Source organism: Mesocricetus auratus, unplaced genomic scaffold, assembly GCF_017639785.1.
Source record: "Mesocricetus auratus isolate SY011 unplaced genomic scaffold, BCM_Maur_2.0 Super-Scaffold_100008, whole genome shotgun sequence".
Taxonomy (NCBI): Eukaryota; Metazoa; Chordata; class Mammalia; order Rodentia; family Cricetidae; genus Mesocricetus; species Mesocricetus auratus.
The window spans coordinates 3,072,735-3,099,937 of record NW_024429192.1 but is presented as its reverse complement, the minus strand read 5'-3'; the positions used below and the strand labels follow the sequence as shown (position 1 = coordinate 3,099,937).

General features: G+C 50.0%; 1 protein-coding gene across 3 annotated transcripts in view; it reads right to left on the bottom strand.

Moving 5' to 3' along the window:
* The window catches only part of Kcnj6 (potassium inwardly rectifying channel subfamily J member 6), a 220,810-nt gene that overhangs the window by 62,659 nt on the left and 130,948 nt on the right, over positions 1 to 27,203 (bottom strand). For all 3 annotated transcript variants that reach the window (XM_040750243.1, XM_040750244.1, NM_001281841.1), the window contains 1 exon segment: positions 14,756 to 15,676. In XM_040750243.1, coding sequence (XP_040606177.1) covers positions 14,756 to 15,676 — 921 coding nt within the window.

Sequence of the window (27,203 nt, the reverse complement as noted above, 5' to 3'; positions counted from 1 at the left end):
CTGTCTCCTCAAGTGTTTTATGTGTTACTTTGTGTGTCATTATCCACAAACCTCCTATCATAAATGTGTTGCATAAAATTATTTGGGAAAATATAAAAGGAAACGTATTTAACTAATAATTAGAGTCTTCAGAGGATGACACTCTGACTGGGCAATTAGCATCACCATTATCGCTGTCATCATCACCACCATTAGCGTCATCACCATTGCTGTCACGCCCAGTGTGACATCACCATCAACATCAGCACCACCACCATCATCCCCACCCCATCTTCACCAATAACATCAACATCAGCACCACCACCATCATCTCCACCCCGTCTTCAGCATCAACATCAGCACCACTACCATCATCCCCACCTCATCTTCACCATCACCATCAGCATCACCACCACCACCATCTCCCTCCTCCTCCCACGAAGGGCTCTTACTGGTGTTTGACAGTGAAGTGGAAATCCTCAGCCAAGCCGAACTATGCTGGCCTAAATTGGTGTCTTCACCATTGTACTTTCTGGCAGACTTGAAATTGATTCTTCTTACAACTGAGTCTTCCTTTTTAACGTCAGATTTTTATTGTCCCTCCCCTATGGGTTGTCAGCTGATTGCATTGTGGATTATACTTGGCGAGACACTGGGACACGCTGGATCAGGTTGGCCAGAGCTGCCGCTGGCACAGCCACCCAGTGAGATAACGTTGGACCTGGAGAGAAAAGGCCGGCGGACTGCCTCTCATTTTATGCTTTATTACTTGGTCTTCTGTACATACATGTGCATGCTCCTCTGTGCATGTGTGTGCGTGCGTGCGTGCGTGTGTGTGTGTGTGTGTGTGCACGCGCACGTGTGTGCATGAACATGGAGTTTAAGACCAACCTTAGGACTTCCTCATGATCTTGTCACCAGCTTTTTTTTTGTTTTTTTGTTTGCTTGCTTTTTGTAACAAGGTCTATCATAGCCTGTAACTTTCCACCTAGTTTAGGCTGGCTGGGCCAGTCAGTCACAAGAAGTCACTTCACTCTACTTGCTAGACACGGGATCTCTCTCTCTCTCTCTCTCTCTCTCTCTCTCACACACACACACACACACACACACTACCATGCTTTTTAAAACATGGGTTCTGGCGGATCAGTCTCAGGACCTCCTGCTTAATAAGGCAAATGCTTTGCACACTGAACCACCTTTTAAGCCCTGTGACTCACCCCTGCTTGCCTCCCTGGGTCAGGTTAGGGAGCTTAGGACAGGGATGCTAATGGCTAAGAGATAACACGGCATCAGGCATTGTTGCGGGCTCAGTAATGAGTCATGGTCAGTCTTGTGACCCTCAAGTGCGCCTTATCCACTAGGCTTCTCTGCAGAGGCAGGTGGGCAGGTGGCTGGGAGCTGGACAGCCCCAAGGCTTGATCTTGATTTCACCACTTCAGCTGTGTGAGTCTGGGTAAGCCATCGCCCATCCTAACTCCTCAACGCCAGAGCCAACCTTTATTACTATTTGTCAAATAGGAATGGCCTTAACCTTTCAAATCGCTTTTTAAGATCTTTGAAAGACGTCTTTTGAAGTGATCAGTGGACCAGTGAACTCACTTGGCAGGTAAAGCGTGTGCCGCCATGCCCGGTCACCAGAATTTCACCACCCACACGGGAGGAGAGGACTGATTCCTGTGTGCTGTCCTTTGACTTCTGCATATGAGTCACTATGTGTGCACACACGTGTACACATGCACTTGGCATAAATAAATCAGTAAAATGTAAAAACTGTCATCCAGGAGTTGCCAGTTGCTCAACAGTGGTGAGGATGTGTGTAGAACCCCATAGCTGCTCTCGACACATATGGAGCAGTTAGCATGTACCGTGTTCCATCATGAAGGGTTGTATGTGTGATTCCATAGGATAAATATACATATTTATATAAATACACACACACACACACACACACACGAAAAAAAGCTATGGTAAAGCTAAGGAGTGCGATGTATCCGCACACACCAACACGCAAGGATGGAGACAGATTGAGATCCGCTTGTTTGGTGTTAAAGTCTTACCCAGGGAAGAGAGAATTTACAGCAGGAAGAAGACACTCTGCGAAGACGCTAGCTGCAAACTCACTTCCTGGCAAGTCTGGTGTGCTTGGCGTGTGCAGTAGCGCACTTGTCCAAGTGTCATCGCGACATTTTGTGTCAGGCGAGGCCAGGGTAGGCTTTGCCATGGCAACAGACAACCAGAGCCTCGGCCGCTGCTCTGCTCAGTGTGACGTCGGTCATGCTTCGTGTCCTCGGTGACTTGGCAGGGGTTCGATTACACCAAGCCAGCCAGGATTCAGACTGGCAGAGGGTTCACTGCGCCTTGAGACCCCGCCGCAGGTAATCCTGTCAACACACTGACTTGTACGTTTTCCGACGGCCCGATGCTCACTGCTTCTGCCTCTGTTGACGGGACTGCTGATTCCTACGGCCTCAGGTCAATAGGAGCAGGGAAACACACGCCTCGATCCTCCTTTGAGGGCTGCATGGTTTTGTGGGATGAGCTAACGACCATCATGCATCTTAAACTGTACCTCACCAAAAAAGAATGTTCTCAGCTATGTACCGCTTTCAAACTTTGAGGGCATCTATGGTGGATTAAATCATTGATCTCAATTATTTATCCCAAATCCCCGTGAGAGAACTATATTGCACCATTCTCCTGACACCAGGCTCTGCCACACAACTTTCTATGACTGGCAAATGTTTTCCCCCCTTGTCTGCTTTCCCCTGACAGGAGAATGGCAGGTCCCATGGGTGACTTTTCACTCGGCGGGCATCTTGCAGTGAGCATGATGTAGGCGGGCATCTTGCAGTAAGCAGGATGTAGGCAGAGCTGCAGAGGACACGTCTTAGGAATAATGACAAATAGCCCTCTTCTGTTTAAAGCCCCCAGGTGTGTTTGTTATAGCAGTGCAACATAGTCAAAGCAGACTGTTACAGTGTTGTTATCATTGTTTCTTAGGGGAGAGTCGCCTCTGTACTTTAGAGGTTTCTGGAAGTCAAAATGATTTGGTTGGGTCGAGTTGCTAGCCCAAAGGTGGATCTTCCAAACAGGAATAGGGGCAGGCGTCTCAAAAAAAAAGTCTCATGAAACATTGGGAACAGTGAAGTATTATTTTTGGATGCACACTGTTTGTCCTGTCCTCAGAAGAGGTGAGGGTAATCTGCATTCACGGCCACCTTTGGCAGACACTGCAGTGACGGACGTTGCTATTTATGGGAACACAGAGTCCTTTCTTACTGGCTCTAGTATCTGTCATTATTTCAAATATCATCAATTTATAGTTCTCAGTAGGTGACCAGGACAGAGGCCACTCTGACTTGCACACAGGCACACACACCAGTCAATATTTTCCATGCTGACTATTCAGGGCATCTTCAAAGGGGATCATTTGACATTCTGTGTAAGCTTCAAAGTCCCTGGAAACAATGGAGCCTCTTGTGAGGACTGGTCTTCCCCTTTGGCTCCCTACAAAGCCTTGCTCCTTCTTGTTTCACTGGGGTGGCTCTTGGGAAGGAAATTGTCTTCACTGCAGGGATTTGGTAAGTAAGAAAGTCACCTGTGTAGGAAGTAGTGTTACCATTGCCATTTTAGAGTTGAGGATACCGAGGAAAGCCAGTGAATAGTGCAGTTGTGGGCTGAAATCAAGAGGATATGGATGAGTAGGCCTGTATCATTTTTGAGAGAGAAGCTGGCTAAGATACTTATATAACAGACAGGATCATATGGATGCAAGGGTAAAGGTTAACTCCTGGCTGTTGAGTAGTTGTGCAGGAGTGTGTGCACATGTGTACTCATATAAAATTCATGTGGTTCTTCCCAGCGATTCTCTTCTGGTTGGTTAGACATTGTCAGGTTGGATTTCTTCATTGGCAATCTGCTGTCAGCACTCATAGGAAATAATAAATCTTCCATGACTTAAGGATGTGGTAATTAGAACCACTGCAGTAGTTGACAACCATCTCCTAGTGGGAATGCACTGTTTCTTGTTTCTTTGTAAGATGAGTTGCATAGTCAGTGTCTGCAGCAGAGTTGCATAGTCAGTGTCTGCAGCAGGGTTGCATAGTCAGTGTCTGCAGCAGAGTTGCATAGTCAGTGTCTGCAGCAGAGTTGCATAGTCAGCGGCTGCAGCAGAGTTGCATAGTCAGCGGCTGCAGCAGAGTTGCATAGTCAGTGTCTGCAGCAGGGTTGCATAGTCAGTGTCTGCAGCAGAGTTGCATAGTCAGTGTCTGCAGCAGGGTCACATAGTCAGCGTCTGCAGCAGGGTCACATAGTCAGCGTCTGCAGCAGGGTCACATAGTCAGTGTCTGCAGCAGGGTTGCATAGTCAGTGTCTGCAGCAGGGTTGCATAGTCAGCGTCTGCAGCAGAGTTGCACAGTCAGTGTCTGCAGCAGGGTTGCATAGTCAGCGTCTGCAGCAGAGTTGCACAGTCAGTGTCTGCAGCAGGGTTGCACAGTCAGTGTCTGCAGCAGGGTTGCACAGTCAGTGTCTGCAGCAGGGTTGCATAGTCAGCGTCTGCAGCAGAGTTGCACAGTCAGTGTCTGCAGCAGGGTTGCATAGTCAGTGTCTGCAGCAGAGTTGCATAGTCAGCATCTGCAGCAGGGTTGCATAGTCAGCGTCTGCAGCAGGGTTGCACAGTCAGTGTCTGCAGCAGGGTTGCATAGCCAGTGTCTGCAGCAGGGTTGCATAGCCAGTGTCTGCAGCAGGGTCGCATAGTCAGCGTCTGCAGCAGGGTTGCATAGTCAGTGTCTGCAGCAGGGTTGCACAGTCAGTGTCTGCAGCAGGGTTGCATAGCCAGTGTCTGCAGCAGGGTTGCATAGCCAGTGTCTGCAGCAGGGTTGCATAGTCAGTGTCTGCAGCAGGGTTGCATAGTCAGTGTCTGCAGCAGGGTTGCATAGTCAGTGTCTGCAGCAGGGTTGTACAGTCAGTGTCTGCAGCAGGGTCACATAGTCAGCGTCTGCAGCAGGGTCACATAGTCAGTGTCTGCAGCAGGGTTGCATAGCCAGTGTCTGCAGCAGGGTTGCACAGTCAGTGTCTGCAGCAGGGTCACATAGTCAGCGTCTGCAGCAGAGTTGCATAGTCAGCGTCTGCAGCAGAGTTGCATAGTCAGCGTCTGCAGCAGGGTTGCATAGCCAGTGTCTGCAGCAGAGTTGCATAGTCAGCATCTGCAGCAGGTTGCACAGTCAGTGTCTGCAGCAGGGTTGCACAGTCAGTGTCTGCAGCAGGGTTGCACAGTCAGTGTCTGCAGCAGGGTTGCACAGTCAGTGTCTGCAGCAGAGTTGCATAGCCAGTGTCTGCAGCAGGGTTGCACAGTCAGTGTCTGCAGCAGGGTTGCATAGTCAGTGTCTGCAGCAGGGTTGCACAGTCAGTGTCTGCAGCAGGGTTGCACAGTCAGTGTCTGCAGCAGGGTTGCATAGTCAGTGTCTGCAGCAGGGTTGCATAGTCAGCGTCTGCAGCAGAGTTGCATAGTCAGTGTCTGCAGCAGGGTTGTACAGTCAGTGTCTGCAGCAGGGTTGCATAGTCAGTGTCTGCAGCAGGGTTGCATAGTCAGTGTCTGCAGCAGGGTTGCATAGTCAGCGTCTGCAGCAGAGTTGTACAGTCAGTGTCTGCAGCAGGGTTGCACAGTCAGTGTCTGCAGCAGGGTTGCATAGTCAGTGTCTGCAGCAGGGTTGCACAGTCAGTGTCTGCAGCAGGGTTGCACAGTCAGTGTCTGCAGCAGGGTTGCATAGTCAGTGTCTGCAGCAGGGTTGCATAGTCAGCGTCTGCAGCAGAGTTGCATAGTCAGTGTCTGCAGCAGGGTTGCATAGTCAGTGTCTGCAGCAGGGTTGCACAGTCAGTGTCTGCAGCAGGGTTGCATAGTCAGTGTCTGCAGCAGGGTTGCATAGTCAGTGTCTGCAGCAGGGTTGCATAGTCAGTGTCTGCAGCAGGGTTGTACAGTCAGTGTCTGCAGCAGGGTCACATAGTCAGCGTCTGCAGCAGGGTCACATAGTCAGTGTCTGCAGCAGGGTTGCATAGCCAGTGTCTGCAGCAGGGTTGCACAGTCAGTGTCTGCAGCAGGGTCACATAGTCAGCGTCTGCAGCAGAGTTGCATAGTCAGCGTCTGCAGCAGAGTTGCATAGTCAGCGTCTGCAGCAGGGTTGCATAGCCAGTGTCTGCAGCAGAGTTGCATAGTCAGCATCTGCAGCAGGTTGCACAGTCAGTGTCTGCAGCAGGGTTGCATAGTCAGTGTCTGCAGCAGGGTTGCACAGTCAGTGTCTGCAGCAGGGTTGCACAGTCAGTGTCTGCAGCAGAGTTGCATAGCCAGTGTCTGCAGCAGGGTTGCACAGTCAGTGTCTGCAGCAGGGTTGCATAGTCAGTGTCTGCAGCAGGGTTGCACAGTCAGTGTCTGCAGCAGGGTTGCACAGTCAGTGTCTGCAGCAGGGTTGCATAGTCAGTGTCTGCAGCAGGGTTGCATAGTCAGCGTCTGCAGCAGAGTTGCATAGTCTGAGGCAGAGTTGACTTACTGGTCTACTGTGGCCTTGAGTCTGAATCTATGTTTTGTACATCATGTGACTCTACTTCTGGGTATTTATTTGTGCATCTCCCCATTTGTCCATTTGGGGAAAGAAGAGCAATAATTTTCAGGTAAGTGTGGTTTAATAGTAAAATATTCTATCCACTATTTAAGTTTTCAACCAAAATTATTGATAAGTTTTTGAATTATTGAATTCTCTCAGTGCCTAATGAAGTATGAGAAATAGTTTTGTTTATATGTGGCAATGTGTGTGTGTGTATGTGTGTGTGTGTATGCGTGTGTGTGTACAGGTGCTTGTGTGTGTGAACGTGTGTATAAAGGTTAGAGGTCAACCTTGGGTGCCATCCCTCAGGAACCATTTGCTTTTCTTTTGTAGAAGGGCCTCTCCTTGGGACCTAGCTGTTACACCGAGCTGGTGATCTCCAGGATCCCATTGCCTCAAACCCCCAGCTCTGAGATGACAAACACAGGTGACTACCTCTGGCTTTTTCCATGGACAGTAAGAGATCCAGGTCAGGTCTTCAAGGCCTTCATGAACCAACCTCTCCCCTAGCTCTTGCCCATGTTTGCAGAGGTCATGTTAGCTCTCTTACAAAGTTTCGCTTTTGGAAGAGGAGGTGGGCAATCCCAAGCCTTAGCGTGGGCTCTCCACAGCGTCAGCCTCATACAGACTCCCCAGGGGTTGAAGACTGCAGGTTTTACCCCATTCTGGAGCATTGGTTTATCCACTGCCAAAGCTACTCCTGGGATAGCTGACACCAAATGGATATCTTGGAACAAAATCTTGGGTAGATGACTTGAGCCTCGCACTGAAGGAACAAGGAGAGGCGGATTTCTCCAGTTACAGAAATGAGATTCTGACCTTTGAGGCTTTATTTTCTACAGGGTTCTAGATGCTCACCAGAGTGTCTGTGTCTGCAGAGTTTTGCATGAAAGTGCTTATGCTTCAGATCTTATCATTCACCTTTTCCCCAGATCACATCCCTGGACTTACAGCTCTTAAAAGAAAAAAAAAAGCAAATGAAGATAACGGCTTGCCCAGGATGGATTAAATGTAGGTTATCAAAACAAAAGGGGGGGCCAGGATTTGGGCACCACGAGGGCTCTACCTATTGCTCCCGGGAAGAGCCTATGAGAGCTGCTGTGTCAGCCCTCAATCTTGTTAGCCTTCAAACTCTGAATCTCATATCCTCTCCTCTCAGAGCGGACTGCCATTTTGATTACATTGAATAAAAAAAAAAAAAGTTCTTAGGACTGTATTGGAAGATTACCATACACGGCATAGGGGTGACGTAGGTTAAATTTGTTGGGGAGAAGTCACTTACGTGAGAAACCGAAAACCCAGGGTCAGAGCTCCGAGCATCCAATCTCAGCTGCCCGCCCTCCGAGATCTGACCAGAACCGGGAGAAGAACCACGCCTGCCTCTCCTCAGACCCATATCCCACAGGCCTGTATGCACCTGTGGCCACGCCCAAACGGGCGTGGTCAGCGCCACAGGTGCCTAGTAAGATCGCTCCCTACAGAACTGAGACCCAGCAAGCAGGTGGTGGTGAGAAAGGGAATGTCCCCCAAAGGGAGGGGCACTGTTAGGAGGCGTGGCTTTGTTGGAGTAGGTGTGGTCTTGTCGGAGGAAGTGTGTCACTGTGGGGGTGGGCTTTGCCGTCTTTTGCTTCACTCAGTGTCACAGTGGACTTCTTGTTGACTGTCTATCAAGAAGTAAGGACTCTCAGCTCCAGGACCACGTCTGCCTGCTCGCCGCCATGCTCCCTGTCATGGTGATAACGGGCTGAACCTCTGAAACTGTAAGCCTGGCTAGCCAGCCCAATTAAATGTTTTCCTTACAAGAGTTGCTGTGGTCATGGAGTCTCTTCAGAGCAATAAAAACCCTAAGATGATGTATAAACATATTTTGGTATAGAATTTGCCTAGAACCCTGCACATGCTAAATATTCCTTAGACTGCTTGTAATATCTCACATAATATCAATGGCACAGAAATAGCATCTATACTGTATCATGTGTAATAATGTCCAAATAGTCTATATGTTCAGTACAGACTCACTTTTAAAAAAATCTAACATTTTTTAATCACTGCGAATGACTCTAAATTGAAGACATGGATGGACTGACATGGGGTGGTCTGTAGTTAGCTCCTTCCTGTGTTCCATGCTCTCCAGTTTTCTCTGCAGCTTTTAAAACTTTAAAAACTATCTTTGCTTACAAAAGAGAGAAAAAAAACCACAGATGGAAAAAGAATTAAAAGACTGAAGGGTTGAAAAGAGACCTTCCCCACATGCACGGAATTAAAGGCACAAACGGTGCTTGTCCTTATCTCCTATCTTGCTTTTCTGCCGTATACACTAGGCTAATGGGTCCTTGAGACGCAGGGAATTCTCCTCTCAGCTCCCATGTGACTTTAGGAGCACTGGGGTTAACAACTCATGCCACCACATCCAGCTTTTCGTGTGTTCTGAAGATCTGAACTCAGGTCTACACACTTGCATGGAAACCACATTGTCACACAGGGCCATGTCCCTAGTTACATAGAAACACGTCTCATAGGTATACTGAAAGGGCCCTGCACCAGAGATTGCTTCGTGGGAAAGGCGTCTGCTACCAAGCTCGATAACGTGAATCTGATACTCTGGGACCTGCACGGTGGAAGGAGTGAACCAATGCCCACAAGTTGTCCTCAGACCTCTAAACCTATGCTGTGGCATATGCACTGCCCTAATCAATCAATCAATCAATCAATTGATCGATCAATCCATCCATCTACAATCAATCATCAGTCAATCAATTGATCAATCAATCCATCCATCCATCCATCCATCCATCCATCCATCCATCATCCACCAATAAATCATCAGTTAGTCAATCAATTAATCAATCAATCAATCAATCAAAACACAATACATTGAAAAAGTCCTCATCATTTACAAAAAAAGGACTAAGGCATTTATAGTTAAAACCTTGCAACGCCAGAGAATATGAGAAAGTGACAATGCGGACCGAGCATGTTTGGTGCTGAATTAACAATTATCAGAACTGAATGACCGGTGCCCAGGGATTCATGATATGGTTTGGTCTTTTTTTTTTTTTCTTCTATCAGCTGCAGAATTTTCAGAATAAAAAAGTGTAAAGCCCAAACCCAAAGAGGCTTGGTGGATATTTGTGCCACCGAGGCACACGCTTGGGGCGGGGGCAGGATGCCTGTCATAGCTGCATAATCGCCGGGGTGGGGGGGAAGTTCAATCAGAAAGGCTACAGTGAGGCGTTGGTTGGCCCAGGGCCCAGTGCAGGGTGGCTGTCATCTAGCTGCGAGGGCCATTTGCCCTCTATAAATATCAGTCTGGATGAATGCGCTGCTATTTTAGTGCACATTTGCCACAGCTGCTGAGCCTGTTTGTTTACGTAGCTAAGAAACCTTCTGTAAACACCACTACCTCCAAAATTGCCCATGCGTCGGGGACATGAAGGCCCCTTCCAAAATATATTCGCAGATGACACACAGCCAGCGCTGGGGTGTCTGGGTGGCTGATGCCAGAATTTTCCAGGGTTTGATTTATGTTCAAAAATAGAATCACATGACTAGAAGGTCCCTGAGAGGTCGTCACAGTCGTCCCTGTGACTGAATGCAGGACCAGGACAAAATAGTCCTTGGAGAACGTGTGCCTCTCCCCCACAGCGTCAGTCCGACTGATGGGATCCCTTCAAGGCGTTAAGGCTAGATAAGGCCTGTGTCCTGCCTCTAAGGGGCTTTCTCTCTCTTTCAGTCCCTGCCCTCCTCTCCAGACAGGTTCTCTGGGATCCTGTGCTGGCCTGGGATTCACATTGTAGCCACGGATGACCTTGGATGGCTGGTCCTTCTGCCTACACTGCAGGAGTGTCGGGGTCATGGGCTGCGCTCCCACACCCGGTTTGAAATGCTGCTGGAGGCCCAGCTCTGAGTCTCGTGTGACAGGCAAGTGGGCCATGACCCATGACCCCTGACTTCTCTTCCCGCGATGGAAGCGGAGTCTGCCTGTAGCGCAACTGATCTTGAAGCCGTAAGGTCCCCCACAAAGTGATCCCTGCCTGGGCTGCTCCTGCTGCCTGCTGTACTAGCTGAGCTCCCAGCAGACCCCAGACCTCGGCGCTCAGGTCACTGCAAGAAAACTCTCCAGAATATGCCGTCGTCAGGGCCACCAGGGGCCTGTGATGTACACGGTGGGAAGGGCCCGTCGAGGGTCCAGTTGCAGAGAGGAGGTGACTGTGGTGTGCTCTGCCACACAGGGGACATCCATACCACCCCGCACCCCCTGCAAGATTTGGAATGTTCTGGAAGAGGGGGTGGAAAGATCGTAGGAGCCAGAAGTCTGGGGAGGGGGGAGGAGGGCAGCTGTGAGACAGTGTCTTCTTCTAGACACGGCAGGGCTGGTACACGGCTGCTGTGGTTGTCTGCACACAGCCTGCACCGGGTCAAAGCCATTTGACAGGCCAGCTTGGATGGGGGAGGGGGCTCACAAGAGCCCGCTCCAGTTCAGGAGCTGTTGGCAACTGATGGTGACAGGGGTGTGGTGGGGGGCGAGGGGGTGAGCCATGCTTCAGTGGGCATAGCACAGATGACACAAAGTGTTAGGAGGCTGTGAGAGGGGCTGGCCCAGGAGTTGGAGGGGGAGAGAGGGCAGCGACGGAAGCAGATTGTTTGCACGCGTGAAATTCCAAGGGTAAAGCAAGAAGAAAGACATGTGGGCATGCTGATCCCTGGTGGAGCGTGGAGCTTCTGCTAACACAGACTCACGAGTCTAGAGCCCTGGACACAGCTACCCACTGCCAATGGAGACAGGCTTTCATAAACTTTTCAAAATTATTATCTCTCCCAGCATGTGTGTGTGTGTGTGTGTGTGTTTGTGTGTGTGTGTGTGCATCACGCGTGTGCTTGGAGGTCAGGTGAGGACGTTGGATCCCCTGCACCTGGAGTTACAGATGGTTGTGAGCCGCCATGGTGGGTGCTGGGATTTGAACTCGGGTCCCCTGGGAGAGCATCCAGTGCTCTGAACCACTGAGCCTCCCAGGCCCTGTGGGACCAGTTTTGGGAGAAGTCCCTGCTGGCCCTGCATGCTGGCAAATAACCAGAGCCTTCTCAATTTGCTTCTCTCCTGTTTGAGCGGTTTCCTTTTCTGTGGCTTTGAGACATTGAAACCCCTTTACCCCCCTCCTTAAATTTTTTCCCTCCCTTTTATCGCCTGTAAATCCTAGCTGTGGTCTTTGTTTCCTAAGAAAGTGTCTTGCTAAAGTTTCAGAAATCATTTATTGGGCATTTGGGGGTGTGGGGTGTGGGTACTGATTTGTATAAAACCCATGTGGAAAAGATCAAGACATGTATGTCCAGCTTCCAAACACTCCCAGAATATTCTAGAATATCCTTCCTCTACTAACCAGAAGTTAGGAGTGTATGTATATGTATATACATACATACACATATGAAATACACATCAATTGTATAATATATTAGAGTATATATGTAAAAAGAAAATCAGTAGTGCCTGCATTTTCTCAGGAGTGGTTAGAGAGTTTGGTTCTTTTCTGCTGGCAGCTACCCAGGTATGGGTAAGAACTTGCAGAAAGGTAAGAATGCTCCTAGGCGGCTATCACTGTGAATTATCATGAAAAGGATGCTTCTCGCCACAGATAGTCTTGTTCCACACAGGCTGTCATCAGAGAGACAAGGTCTGCCCGGGGACAGTGCAATCATGACGCTCTTGCTCAGATTCATTTATAATTTGAGGCTGGGCTTTGGCTGGAGGGAGGGTAGAGCTTGGCGGCTGTTGTTGGTGGCGGGTTAGCACTGGGAGTCAGAGGCTTGTTGGATTCTCGTGTACACAGACCAGGGATGGGACGATTCCCCTATGGACCGTCCTCCAGTCTGCCCAGGGGGACGGGACCACTGGGATGGACGGCACATGGTGTAGGAGGCTGTCTCTGCCGACCCCACTGGGGATTCCCTGTGTGCTGCCAGGGTGGAGACGTTCAGGTCTGTCTGAAAGTGATGGAGTTCCCCATTCAGGGGACATCGACCCCTCTCATTTCTTTCGGCTTCATTGTCTCCCTCCTCTTCTCTCTCTTCTCTTCCCTCCTCCCTCCTGCGTTCCCTCTTCCCCTCCTCTCTCCCCTCCCTCCTCCCTCTCCCCCCTCTTTCCTTTTCCTCTTCTCTCCCTCCTCCCCTTTCTCCCCTCCCTTTCCCTACTGCCCCAATCAATTATCACTCTGGGAGAACATTAAAACAAAACAAAACAAAACAAAAAACTCACGCCCAGTGTGTGGTAGACCGGCTGCTGTTTGCAGTTCCTAGTTAGAGTTTCACAACACCCAGCCAACGTTCCAGTCCAAAATACAGCCTGAAGTCTTTTAGGAACCAAGAGCGTGTGGCTCAGAAGTGAGCAATAGTCTTTCCCATCTCAGCGCTGACTGGGACTGCTCCCCTGTGAGAGAGGTAACCCCTCACTCCTTTTCGCACAGCAAGCACACAGGCCTGTGCCTGGATCTACAGATGTGAGATGAACACAGCTGTATCTCATATCCAGAGGGCATTGACTCCAGGAACACCCCTCCCTCCCCCGCTCCCAAAGGTGCCCAGCTCCTCAGATGTAAAGTCCCTGTTACACAACAGTTGTGTTTGCACAGACACTGCTCATCTGCATACTTTAGATCGTCTTCAGATTGCTTATAAAACCCAATACAATGCAAATGTTACACAAACGTTTACACTGCATTATTTAGAAAACAATGGTAAGAAACAGGAATGCATGCAATTACCAGATGCTTTTAAAAATGTGTTGGATGCACGGTTGGTGGAATTCTGAATATTGGGTTCCTTGGATGCAGAAGATCAAGTGTATATTGTTAGTGTCTAAAAATCCTTCTGTTCTGTGGGAAGGGAAGTGCTGGACCGGACTGAAATTTAAAAAAGGTATTGGAAAAGTTCCCTCTCCCCCGTAAGAACTACTTGGTAGGAACTGGGATGTATCCCCCCCTTTGGTGCAGGGAAACGGGAGACAGAAGCCAAGGACCAGGATCCTTTCCCCTGGAACAGGATGCCAGGTTAATAAACACTTGGCCTAACTCACAGAGTGTACATTTTCCCACCACACCCACCAACCTAGAGTCTCAAGCTGGAGGCTTCCGAACACGGGTTGTGGAAACAGGGGTGGGGATGAGGGTGGGAGACCCAGCCTGCGTAGCAAGGACTGACTCAGGACTATGAGGGGCTGGTGAACGGGATCAGGTTGACACACTTCTGGGGGGGCTGCAGCTCTGCTCAGGCTTTTGGCTTGTAGCACACGATTAGCAAATATGAGTAGAACCCAGTTTGCTCTCAGAACGTGGAGCGTGAGAGACATCCAGGTGTGATAAAGACCAGTGGAAGCAGAGATTCCCAGACCCCGAGAACAGGCCACCTCTTTTCCGACAGACTCACGGCTAGCACTGACAGTGCAAAAAGTCTGTAGGATTACGAGGATCAAATCTTTAGTTCTTTGGTATGGCATCTGCTGAGGGCTGGGTAGGTTATATTTAGCGCAAAGGGGGAAAAAAGAACAATTCTGTGGGTTTTATGAATGATGGCCAAAGGAGGGGCAGAAATAGCAGTTTTACTAAGCCATTTTCTCCTGGCTTTTTTTTAAAGGTCTAACTCTTCCCCTCTGGCTTGCCAACAAATAACTGCAAATATTTAAATGAGAAATGCTCTAAAATCATGCAAAATATGCTTCAGATGAGAATCTAAGTCAAATTTCATTAAGTATTTAGAAACTTAAAATACATTAGAAATCATTAATTTGCTTTCTAAATGACTTTAAATAAGGTGAACGGGGTGGGGGGCTGGAGAGATGGCCCACAATTAGGAGCACTGGCTGCTTTTGCAGAGAACCCTGGTTCAGTTCCCCAGAGACTACACGGTGCCTTGTAACTGTTTTGTAACTCCAGTTATAGGGAATTTGGCGCCCTCTTCTGGTTTCCATAGGCACTAGGCATGTACATGGCACACATACACACAGGCAGGCAGAACATTCCTACACATAAAATAAAGGGAACAAAATCATAAAATTAAGAAAATTAAAACATGAAATGGCTAGGCAACTCACCTCAGAGCATGTACTTAAGGTTATAGGACATATAGGCATAGCATTTCGCATCCGAGAGTTTCAACTGAATTCTTTTCTAACAAGATGGGACCCATCTTACCTGTGGCTTCCACCATTCCCTCCAGGATGACCACAATCTCCAGTTCCTCTTTGGGTAGCTGGGCTTTGGAGATCTCCCAGAAGGGACTCTGTTGGTTAATTTCATGGCTAATGATCAATGGTGACACTAAAAAGAGACGGTCATCTCCGGTGTAGTACCCTACGTTGATATCTGTCTGGTTGAGGGGGATAAACTCCCCCTCTGAAGTCTGTTTGGATTTGATCAACTTGGCTCTGATGGAAGCCTCCACGATGTGGGAATTCCTCAGGTCCCCAACCCGGAACATCAGGCACAGTTTCCCATCCCGCATGGAGATCACTGCGTGGGTGGAAAAGACCAGGGTCTCTGCCCTCTTCTTGGGTTGGGATATTTTCACAAACATACATCCTACCATGAATGCATTGACAATGGACCCCAACACGGACTGGATTAAGAGGAGAATAATTCCCTCGGGGCATTTGTCCGTGATGACCCGGTAGCCATAACCGATGGTGGTCTCTGTCTCTATTGAGAATAAAAAAGCAGAGACAAACCCATTGAGGTTGGTGACGCAGGGAGTCCATGAGGGGTCCTCTACGTGGTCCATATCTCCCCGGATGTATGCAATTAGCCACCAGATCATCCCAAAGAAGAGCCACGTCACCGTGTAGACCATGACGAAGATGAGCAGGTTGAATCTCCACTTTAGGTCCACGAGGGTGGTGAAGATGTCTGTCAGGTACCGGTAGGTCTCCCTCACATTGCCATGGTGGACGTTGCACTTCCCATCCTTCCTCACATACCTCTGGATTTTCCTCTTTGTCCTGTCTCGGCTGATGTGTCTCGGAAGGTCGTCCCTGGCCTGCTTAGGCAACTTTGGCTGGTGAATGGCCACTGGGCTTTCCACGTCCTGGTCCATGGAATCGCCTTCCAGGACATTCGCTGGCAGTTTGAAGAAAAGAAAAGAGAGTTCAAATGAAATGCTGTTTTTGTTTTTGCTGATGTAATCACACACTATCTGTGGCAGGAAACCCAAATACCGCTTTCATACTTACAAACTAGGTTTACAGAGCGGTTTTTACTTAGCCCCTTCCGGACAGGTCCTTGGTTGACACACACTTCCGTGTCCGAGATCTAGCACACACAGGTCCTTTGCCACCCACAGTGAAGTTCAGTGCTGTGGCGGTGGTTCTCTGCCTGGAGCTCCCACTGAGCCCACTCCCGTGATGGGGTGATGCCTTGGCTCTGTCACTCACCAGTAGGAATGCCCACCCGCTTTTATGACCTGACAGTGATGTTCCCAGACACAGGTGAAGAAGCCTGAACCTTCAGTATGACTGCATTGAGGGACTGGAACGTCTGATAGTTCATCTTGTCAGTTTGAATGGATTTAGATTACCACGGAAACACATCTCTGGGTATGTCTATGAGGGTGTTTCCAGAAAGATTCAACTGAGGATCCGAGATCTGCCCTGAATCTGGGCATCATTCTCACTGACTAAGACCCACCCTGAATGGAAGGGAAGAAAGCAAGCGTCAGCATTTGTCTCCTGCTTTCTGAGTGGGATACAATGTCACCAACCACCTCTCTCCTGCTTTCTGAGTGGGATACAATGTCACCAACCACCTCACACTCCTACTGCCATGCATTTTAACTTTGAGCTGAAAAGAAACTTCCTTAAGTCGCCTTCCCCAGGTGCTTTCTGCTGCAGCCATGAGAAAAGCCAGAAATACAAGCCTCCGAGGTGATGATTACAGTTTGAGTTGAGCTTGGTCTAATGCAACCCATGTGCTTGGAAGACGAGACATTGGAATGCTTATGCACAAGTGGAAGGCCGGAGTGAAAGACGCCATCTCGGGGAGAGAGGGGGGGGGAGATAGATAGATAGATAGATAGATGGAGAGAGAGAGAGAGAGAGAGAGAGAGAGAGAGAGAGAGAGAGAGAGAGAGAGAGAGAGAGAGAGAGAGAGAGAAACCAATCCTGCAGACAGCTTGGACTTGCAGCTTCCACAACGGAACAGTAAGACAATGAATATCTACTGTCGGTTACAGCAGCTTGAATTGACAAACACAACTTTCCAAATTCACATCTTCAATTTCTCCATTTGCAAAATTCACGGGGGTTTTTACAAGAGGAAATAAACCCTCACAGGTGACTCGTGCTACATGGCACGTTGCACATCGTTAAACATCCTGTTGTAACAAACTGCTTCTTTGTTGCTCTTTATATTTAGGGCAAGGGTTTTGAACAAGTTCTTTAAAGCACTGCTCAAGTCTCAGGGCTTAAACACCTTCCTGGGGAGGGTGCACGCCTTCTACTTTAATGGTTGATTCACTGCCAAGGTTAAAAAAGAAGCATGGTGGAGAAATGTTCTCTGTGTACTCAACACATTTGGCTTGCTTTCTGCTTCGGCTTGGAGCATCTGTACCTTGGCACGTGGAGTTGCTTCTTTCTGACGGCCTTTGTGAAGAATGTTACCAGTTAGCAGCGCATTAGGAAAAGCTCTCTTGGTTGCCTGGAGTGCAAAGGGAATTTTAGAAAGGGGCTCTCCTATCAAATGCATAGAAACCGCTCTCTGCAATGACTTGTTTAGCCTGTGATTTCAGAGCTGCTGAAAGTTTTATGAGCAGTTCCTTCCCCCCAGGCTTTCACTCTGGCCCTTCATTTGAGCGAGGCATTTGCTCAGTGGTGGCTGAGTTTTCCTCTTGGTTCAGGGAGAAGCTGTCAGTCACCTAGATAGAAAAAACTGCCAGGGCGGGCATGTGGGTGGCATCTTCCTAACTTGTAAATTAACCTTGTGTGTGGTTGTCTAGTCGCCTTTAAAATCAATTGCATTGATCTGGTTTTCGATTCCTACCCAAGGAAGCACCCGATCTATAGAGCCTACTGTGTGGTTTGACAGCTTTGTCCTTTAGACCATTGGTCTCAATGAGACTTCAATTTGCAAGCAAGAAAATTTGCTACCCTACCCCTGTGCCCTGCCAGAGCCTTTTTTTCCTTTCTTTCTTTCTTTTTTATTTTTGTTTTTTTGAGACAGGGTTTCTCTGTATTGTTTTGGAAGCTGTCCTGGAACTCGCTCTGTAGACCAGGCTGGCCTCAAACTCACAGAGATCTGCCTGCCTCTGCCTCCCGAGTGCCGGGATTAAAGGCGTGCGCCACCAACGCCCGGCTGCAAAAGCCTTTTTATAGGTGGATACTTTTGGTCCTAGACGGTTTCCCCTGAGCTCTTTTTGCTCATCTTTCCTCAGTGGCCTCTAAATAGGATTCCATCTGGATGATTACTGAGGTCAAACCATGGCAGTCTGGGAAGACTTTGTCTGCAAGCTCAAAGGGACCCCAGCAGGCCAGAAGCATGCTGGAGTCTGGACCACTGGCGGGCTGTGTGATGCATGGCCACTCTGAATCTTTATTTCTCTGAGTCCTGAGGTGAAAGGAGGTTTGTCCATTAGCTACCTCTCATCAGCCTTCTGGGTAGTTTATACTTTGATGTGCCGTGGATGGAATTAGTCCCCTACTGGGAGCTGCGTTCCCCTATGTTTTGCCTTGGTGGCTTTTTTTTCCAGCTCTGGGTATTTGTCGTGAAGGGCGGGGCCTCTGGAAAAGGAGGAGTTGATGGTGCTCTGAGATTGCTGACTCCTTGGGGGTGAGGGCCACCGTTCCCATCCTCTTTGCATTGGGGGCTCAGAAAGGTAGAGGCCACAGTAAGGTGACTGAAGACACACAAACTCTGGTCCTCAGCTTGCTACCTTCTGTTTTCATTATTTCTCACACTACTGTGACAAAACACCCCCCTTCCCCCTGTAAAAGCAGCTCAAGGGAGGAAGTTTTTTTTTGGCTTACAGTTTGAGCGTACAGCCATCACCATGGGGGAAGGTGTGGCGGCAGGAGCTTGCAGCAGCTGATTGCACCATCACCGGGATGAGCGGTCACATTCGTTCCCCTCTCCCTGTGGCAGAGTCTTACGTTAGCTGCTCTCTTGCTTTTGTGATCCCAGCCCGTGAGATGGTGTTGTCCAGATTATAGGGTGGATGTTTCTGTCCCGGTTAACCAAGTCCAGAAATTCCAGAGGCGTGTCTCTGGTTCTAGATCCTGTCAACTTGACCGTATTAACCATCACCCCTATTGAAAGTTCAGTGTGCGTTTCCCTCTGATCCCTGCCCTGGGATCAACACCCATGTCATGAACACTAGGCCACAGACTTAGAGTGTGCATAGAATGGGAGCCCCTTACATATGGCTAGACCAAGCTCAGATGTGTGGGGTCTGAGAGAGGAAAAGAGACGTGACCGATAAAGACAAGGAGCTGCAGATACTGAGTGGAGACCCGAATCTGCCCAGTAGATTCCCTTGTTGGTGGCCAAACTTAAAACCCCCTCACTTGGGAGGTCACGTTTAGCCCCACTCTTGTTGAAGGCACCTCGATGATTGGATTAGGGTAAGAGTTGCCTTGGTGTCTTCTCAGGAACTTTGAAAGCCCCTTTAGGTACTGCCGATACCCAGTGGATAACAAAAGTAGGACAAGAGGTTTGAACTCCCTATTACTCCATTCTGTGCCCTCTGACCAGACTCTACCACGCCCCGTGCACAGATCTGCTCATCAACTGACAAATGTCTTGGTTGAGGCTATAACTCAGAGCCCACCGAGAGCAAGGCTAAGATGTTTGTGTGTCAGGCAAAACGAAAACCGTTTAAAACATCATGCTTTTCATTCGTTGATAAAGACCAGACACTGGGTGCCTCACCCCCAGCTCTGTGAAGGCTCGCTGGGCCCTGGGCTGACAGTCAGGGTCACCCCTGCTTAGTACGCAGCTTGGCTTCATTTCCGCTGCTTCTGTGCCACAGAGTCCTGCCACCTGCTGTCCAGGTGGCCTCGGTGACGGAGTCATGCCCCACCCAGAGTGTGGCTCATGCCTTTCAGGACTAAGGTTTTAAACAGAAGGCGTGGCCACCCTTTTATATATTTGCCTTTTCTATGGGGCGGGGGGGGGGGCACAGAAGTCAGGAGGTGAAGGAGCCCCCCGGTAGTGAACAGTGTGGGACCTGCCGTCAGTCTAGGAACAGGGAAAACCAGGGCTGTGATTGGCCATTGCACATTTACCTCGGTTATTAAGTCCAGCTCTAGTTTTACAGCCCGGAGTACACAATGCCTCTAAGAAGACTGAAGAGTTACCAGTCGGGGTGGGGTGGGGTGGGTGGGGGAGGAAAGACCGGAGGAACACGTGGAGATGCACGTGTCTCTGTTTGTAAGAGTTAACGTGTGGGTAGCTGAATGCTGCGATTAGCGGTGGGGGGGGGGGGGGATCTAGACGCTCTCATCCCTTCAGTGGCTTCAAAAACAAGCCAAGGGAGCCAGCCCTCCCTGGAAGGGTGATGAGAAGGTGGTTTTGGTGGCGTCCCTTCACTTGGGGCAATAGGTGCTGTCCACTCCACGTCATGAAACGGCGGGGAGTGGGCACAGCACAGCAGAGAATGGGAAGCCCATGAGGACAGCACTGGGGGAGTGGATGGAAGACCCTGGAAGGCAAAATCAGCCAGGAGAGTACGGTATGGGGTGGGCTAGGTGATGGGACTGGGGGCAGCAGGGGCTTTCATGGTGGCATCTGTGACATCACGGGGATCGCGTCCAAGGAGAGAGGACCATTCCAGCCGTGTGCTGCGACCAGCCCCCACGGGACCGTGTGCGCAGATGTGTTCAGGGAATTATAGGAAGAAGTGTCATTGGTGTGTCGTGTCATCCAGCAGTCCTTTCTTGCAGGGCACGTGTGAGTTTGAGGGGTGATCTGGGCGACATTTCTAGAGCATTCCGCGCCGTGTGGCCCTGCAGGCTGCAGCTGGGTTGGGGGACTGTCCCTTCTGCATCTTTGCACAGCCCAGGACAGACAGCGTCTTATGAGCCGGTGGTGGTGATTTGGATGAGAAACGTCCCCACAGGCTCGCGTGTTTGAACACTTGGTTCCCAGGTGCTGGCACTGTTTGGGAAGGGGTTAGGGTTAGGGGGATAGGGTGGAGCTGGAGTTTGCATAGTCTGGCTTCACTTCCTCTTTTCCCTCTGGGCTTCCTGCGTGTGGACGAAACATGACCTCTCTGCCCCCTGACTGCCAACCTCAGGTTCCTGCTGCCCCAGGGGTGGGCCTGTAAGAACTTGCTGAGCCTGTGATTGGCCGATTGGGCTTGCAGGTGGAGGACACACCTGCGTGTATGGGGGAGGACCCTTACAGTGAGGGCCAGGAGAGGATGGGCACATTGTTCCCACGCGGTTGGCCCAGTTTCAGTAGTTCAGGCGGCGACCTGGGCATATGGAAGTGTGGGCTCCCTTTCTGCTGAAATGCCTTGCTAGATGAGAAGATAAGACGCCCCACGGAATGGGTACAGGCTGTGTTCCAACCGTGCATTCCACAGGGCATTAGTCCCTAGGAGATGCGAGGGAACCCCTACAGCTGAAAAACAAGAACCAAACCCGTTCAGAAATGGGCAACGCCCTGGGGACGGCGCACCCGACGGCCAGTAAGCCCACGGGCTGCGTCCGGCTTTGCCAGGCGTTAGGGAAATGCCAATCAAAAAAAAAACACCACACAATTAGGTACCGATCCGTACGCATTACAAATGCCACTATAAAGCGAGAAGAAAACGGAAAATGACAAGTCTGAGCCAGATGTGGAGAAACTGGTGCCTGGTTGCGTTGCTGATAGGAATGGAAGAGCCTGCAGCCACTGCGGAAAGTGGTATGTCAGTTGCTGGAAAAGTTAGCTCTGCATCGGAGCTGGAGAGATGACCCCCCCCCAGCAGAGGAGCGGCTGAGCCAGGGCTGGTGAGGGCTCCAGGCAGAAGAGCCTCGGCAGGAGGCTCGGTAGGAACTGCAGATCAGATGCAGGGCCAGCGCATGCTGGGGGCAGCAATGGCCCACTTGGACTGAGAAGGGACCCTTCCTCCTCTGAATGCCGCACTCCTTCCAGACGAATCCAGGATCTGGACGCAAACTATGGAACTACAGCAGTGAGTTTTTACAAGAAGCACCCAGAGCTGAGAAGTCCCCTTTTAAAGCCACGATAGGAGTCCAGGAGCTACGCTGAAAGACTGATTATTTTTTGATGACATAAACATTTAAACACCAGTTAAAGAAATATAAGCGGGCAAATCAGGAAAAATACCTGCAAGACACAGTGTGCACGCTCCCACGTAAGAAAGCACATCCGGAAAAGTGGATAAGGTGTTTCTGAGAGACGAAATACACAGAGGTAGAAAGAGCAGGACATGCTGGTCAACCACGGTAAAGCAAAAGCGATGCAAATGAAACAATGTAAAAAAGCAGACAAGGGGCTGGAGAGGTGGCTCAGAGGTTAAGAGCACTGGTTGCTCTTCCAGAGGTCCTGAGTTCAATTCCCAGCAACCACATGGTGGCTCACAACCATCTGTAATGAGATCTGGTTCCCTCTTCTGGCATGCAAACATACATGGAAGCAGGATGTTGTATTAATAAATAAATAAATCTTAAAAAAAGCAGACAAGGGGCTGGAGAGGTGGCTCAGAGACCAAGAGTGCTGGCTGCTCTTCAAAGACCCGGGTTCAGTTCCCAGCACCCACATGGCAGCTGTCTGTAACTTCCAGCTCCAGGGAATCGGACATCCTCACACAGACTTACACTCAGGCAAAACCCTAATGTACATTAAAAAAATTAATCCAAAAATGCAAACAAACCCATGATTAGCAATAAAAGAGTATGTTAGCCCAATTGCCTGTCAACGGCGTTCACCAACCACACTGCTGCAGATAGCACGTGGCCGTATCTGACGTTACCCATATATGACAGTCTTCTAGGGTCTTTCCAAGGTGGCTGGCATTTAAAGTCGTCACCACTGCTGTCACTGTTCCTTAGCCTGGCTTCCCCATGGCTCTTTCCACCTCCAGCATTGACCCTCCGGCCGTGGCTACAGACCCTGGTTCATGCAGCAGGCCCCCAGCAGGATGCATGAATAAGGGGGCCTGTGTTCGTTGACCTAGCCAACAGTCAATGCTGAGGGGGAAGCAGAATCAGAAACGAGGACCCACTGTGCATATGTTGCCTTCTTACAATAGCGTGTGTGTATGTGTGTGTGTGCGTGCATGTGAGTGTGTGTGTGTGAGTGAGTGTGATTGTGTGTATGCGTGTGTGTGTGTTCGTGAATGTGTGTTGTATGTGCATAGATAAACATTCCCCAAAATGTGAATTTTGATCCATTTCTGAGCTGTAAGTTTGTGTGGGTGTTTTTACTTTCTCTTTCAATTTTTCTATATTTAAATGTTTCCCTTAATATGTTTACCTCACTTAAAAATACCAGTGGGAAACATGGCGTTTGTTCTGAATTTATCATCTCAAACATGTGCTGTATAGGATACCAAGACAGCTCACTGGCGATCAGGACTCACGGGTGTGGGTTGAACAGGGTCTTCCCCACATTTGCACCCGCTCCATGCCTGGAAATGTGATCTTGCTCAGGGAAGGGCTTTTGGGGGATTAATTAGCTTAAGGGACAACATGAGGTAGTATTGGGTTAGGTCAGAACCTACATCTCACAAGAGGCGGAACACACCAGCGGTTTAGAGCCCGTCGCTCGATGAGGGAGGTGGAAAGCAATCAGATTGGTGTTGCTACAAGCCAAACCTAAGACCATCCAACCCCTTCTTTCAGAGATAGAGAGAGTAGGGCTCTGCCTATACATCGACTTTGAACGTGGGTCCCCCCCAGGGCTCTGAGAAAATGGATTTCTGTGACTTTGGATGTCTCAGTTCACGGTTACTGTTGTGATCTTTCCAGGAAGCCAGCACAAGGGAACTAACTGTCTATGGAGGCACGGGGTCCGAGCCAGGCTGTGGGTTGTAGAGCGAGTAGTTTGAGGTAAGGGGGGTGGTGAAGATGGTGTGACGGGACGCAGAGCAGGTTGGAAGGGAACTAGCGAGAGGAAGGACTTGTGTCTATGAACGGGAGGCACCCGGGTATATTCACCAGCTGAGGCTAAGGGGAGATCCCAGAAGGGGGTTTGTTGTTGTAAGAGGTGATTTGTAGGTATTAACATCAAGCAGTGCCGTAGCTCATGGGAAAGCCAGGCAGGGGCGAGGGGTGAGCGTCTGCCAGAGAAGCAGGGAAGGCCAGAAGTGTGGGACAATGCGACACTGGGGACACTTCCTTAGGGCTTTGTATCCTAGAGGAACCTCATGCTGGCTCTTTTAAAGGGTGAGTTTCATGGCCTGCACAGCCACACACTGGGTTACAGCAGAATTGCGCTGCTCATGGTACCCCAAGGTGGAGTTCATCTATAGACCTAGTGAGCGAGGCTTAACACGCAGTGGTATGCTATCCAGTCTCAGGGAAGAGGGGCGTTTGACACATGGATGAGCCTTGGGGATATTATGCAAACCGAGAGGAGTCGGTTATAAGGGAGCAAGTACGGATGAGCCCACCACACTCGATGCCGTCCCTAGCGACATTGGCTTCGGAGACAGAGCAGCATGGCAGATGTTGGGTTCGGCCTGGGGAGCTGCTGTCTCCACGAGCACAGAGGTTCTGTTGGGGAAAGTAGGAAAGTTCCGGGGGGATGGTGGCATAAAGTGCGGACTCACCGGAGTGTCAGCTGTAGAAGCGATGAATGTGGGGCTGGACTTACGGTCTAGCCAGTGAAGATTTTGCCGTGTGGAAGCTCAAGGATTCCCAAGGTTAGATCCCTGATGCTCCTTTGGAAACCGAAACAAAACTAGGGAGGCAGAGACAGGGTGATCCCTTAGGCCAGGCAGCCTTGCCCAGTCAGTGATCCCCAGGTTCACCCAGCTTCAGTGGAGAGAGAGCCGGGGGACACCTGGCAGTGCCGTTTGGCTCCCACATGGCGCGTGGGCATTGCATGCACGCCTGCACACGCGAGTACACAGAGGAAAGCGTGGTTACAGTGGTAAAAGTTTTGTGCTATACAAGGGAATCAGTGCTGGAAAACAAGTAGACTTATGATGCAAGCATCAGTCTCACGAGGTGGGCTCCCGACTCGCTCTGCCTCACCCCGGGGAGGATTGTAAAGAGCTGTGACACAACGGAGGATGGAGGGAGGCTTGCCCCCTTCCCGCTGTCTGCACTCTGTGATTTCTAACCAGCCCTGATGCCCCCTGAACACCTAGAAAACGTGCATTGTGTTAAGGAGACGCAGTGAGTGGCGGGCAGAGAGAGACGCCCCCTCCTCCTTGACCCAGACACCCAGGGGAGGGTGGCTGCTCTGAGCCATGTTTACAGGCGCCGCCTTGGGCTCTCATCAGCTCCTTCTCGGATGCTGATCTCCCATCCGCATCCTTATCTGGGGACCTCACCCTGCAGGGTCTGGCTTAGGCCACGCTTGCAGCTTGCCCTTCAGCGTCTGGCCTGTGAAGGTAAGATGCCTTTCAAGGGTCACCTTGAGCTTGGGTGTCCTCTGCAGACGACTATGATCAGGAGTCTGCACAGAGGCCCAAGGTTAAAGTCACAGGCGGGTGTGGTGAAGAAGTCCCCTGTCTCCATGGCGGGACCCTGTGACAGCTGCTAATGGGGACAGGGGCCTGTTGGGAACTTAGCCTGGGGGTGCCACCACACAGGTCAATTCAGAATGTCTAGAACCCCATTGTAAGGTTAGCACTCATGTTGGCCTTGACAGCTCACCATGGGCTGGATGCAGGAGATGGATGCCCAGCGATTTGTCTTTGAATGTCACCTCAGGCACTGGACTGCAGCAAGAACTGTGGGGGAACCCCTGGGGCATCACTTGTTCAACTGCTCAAGTCGTCATTGCCTGGCTGAGGGGAGCCAGGAGACCCAGCCCAGTGTTTACTTTGTCAGCCAAGCTATTGGCCTCGTCACGGGGGTCACGGGTCCAGATCTGCTCAGAGGCTCAAGGACACCTTTGGTCATCATTTGCATGGTAGCTCAGGAAGAGATAGCAGCCCTTCAAAAGCTGTGGGCCTCAGCTAACATTCCCTTCTTTCTCTGTTATTCGGCGCGAGGCCCCAGGCAGCGGGAGGTGGGGTTTCCTGGGATCCAGTGTGTACAGTGTGCAATTACCACCTTTCTGAGTGTTCAGAAGTAGTGGTTGCTGCAGGCTTGTCTTCTCCCTGGGTACCATGGTGTTGGTGGCCTTCTTCCTGGAGCAAGAAGGCCATCTCTCTCTCTCTCTCTCTCTCTCTCTCTCTCTCTCTCTCTCTCTCTCTGTCTGTCTGTCTCTGTGTCTCCCTCCTCTACCCCCCTGTGTGTGTGTGTGTGTGTGTGTGTGTGTGTGTGTGTGTGCTTGTGTGTGCATGCATGCATGGACCTGGGGAGAATCCTAGTCACTCCGTGACACTGGCATCAATAGCCTTGAAGAAGAGTTGGGATGCTCCCCTTCTGGAAGAATTAAACAATGTGTGTGCAGAGGCACAGGCTAGCACGCCAGGCTGACCTGAAGGGGACCCTGTTCTGGCAGCTGTGTGCTTTTTAAGACCATGTCTACCTCTGAGTCTCTGAATTGAGACTTTCTCTGGCTCACCCCTGCGGTGCCAGCACTTGGGAGCTGAGGTAGATTAGACTTCTGTTGGGGGCATCCGGGTACACAGTGAGTTCCTGGCCAGCTTGGGTTGTATGCAAGAAGACCCTGTCTTAAAACCAAAACAAAATAAACAAAAGTCCTACCCTGAGGAGTGAGCACAAGAAACAAATGATTGACTAGACACAGACCGGAACACACGGTGGCAATTACTCTTGAATCTGTGTCCCAGGAGGGGCACCATTTGTAAGTGGGATAGTCACTATTTTTATAAACGCAACATTGCCCTGCAATTGTGTGTGAAACCCAGAAACAGTCTAAGACACAGATGGGAAGACCCGTCTGGAAACTCAGAGTGGGGCCTGGTGACACAGAACTTGCGCACAGTCCCGTGGTGTTGTGTCCTATGCGGTGGATGAGAGACCACGAAATGTCCTAGCACATAAGAAAATCCAGTCGGCAGTGGCTCAAGTCATGGGTGAAGGCTTCACGAGGGAAGTGGGAAACGGCTGGCCTTGAGGAGGGGAAGAAGAAAGTCGAGGTTGACCAAATATCTATTCCACATCAAGGACCGGATGGGCCCAGCAGTCCACGGGAAGTGATGACCTGCCTTCCATGTGAGGAGCGAGGCGTGTAGGGCTCATGTGTTTGCTTGAACTGACACAACCTAGTGGAGATGACAGGCAGATATGAGGCCCTGTGGCCTCGTTCTGCAGCACAAATTCTTTCCCTTCTAACATTGAAGATAGGTGAGGGGAAGTACACTTGTACACAGTGTGCATGTGTGAATGAGTGCATATGAGTTTAGGTGTGTGTATGTGTGCATATCTGAGCGTGTGTGTGAGAATGTGTGCATATGTGAATGTGTGTATGCGTGAGAATGTGTTCATATGCAAATGTATGTGTTTGCATGTGTGAGAATGTGTTCATAGGTGAGTATGTGTATTCATGTATGAGTATGTGT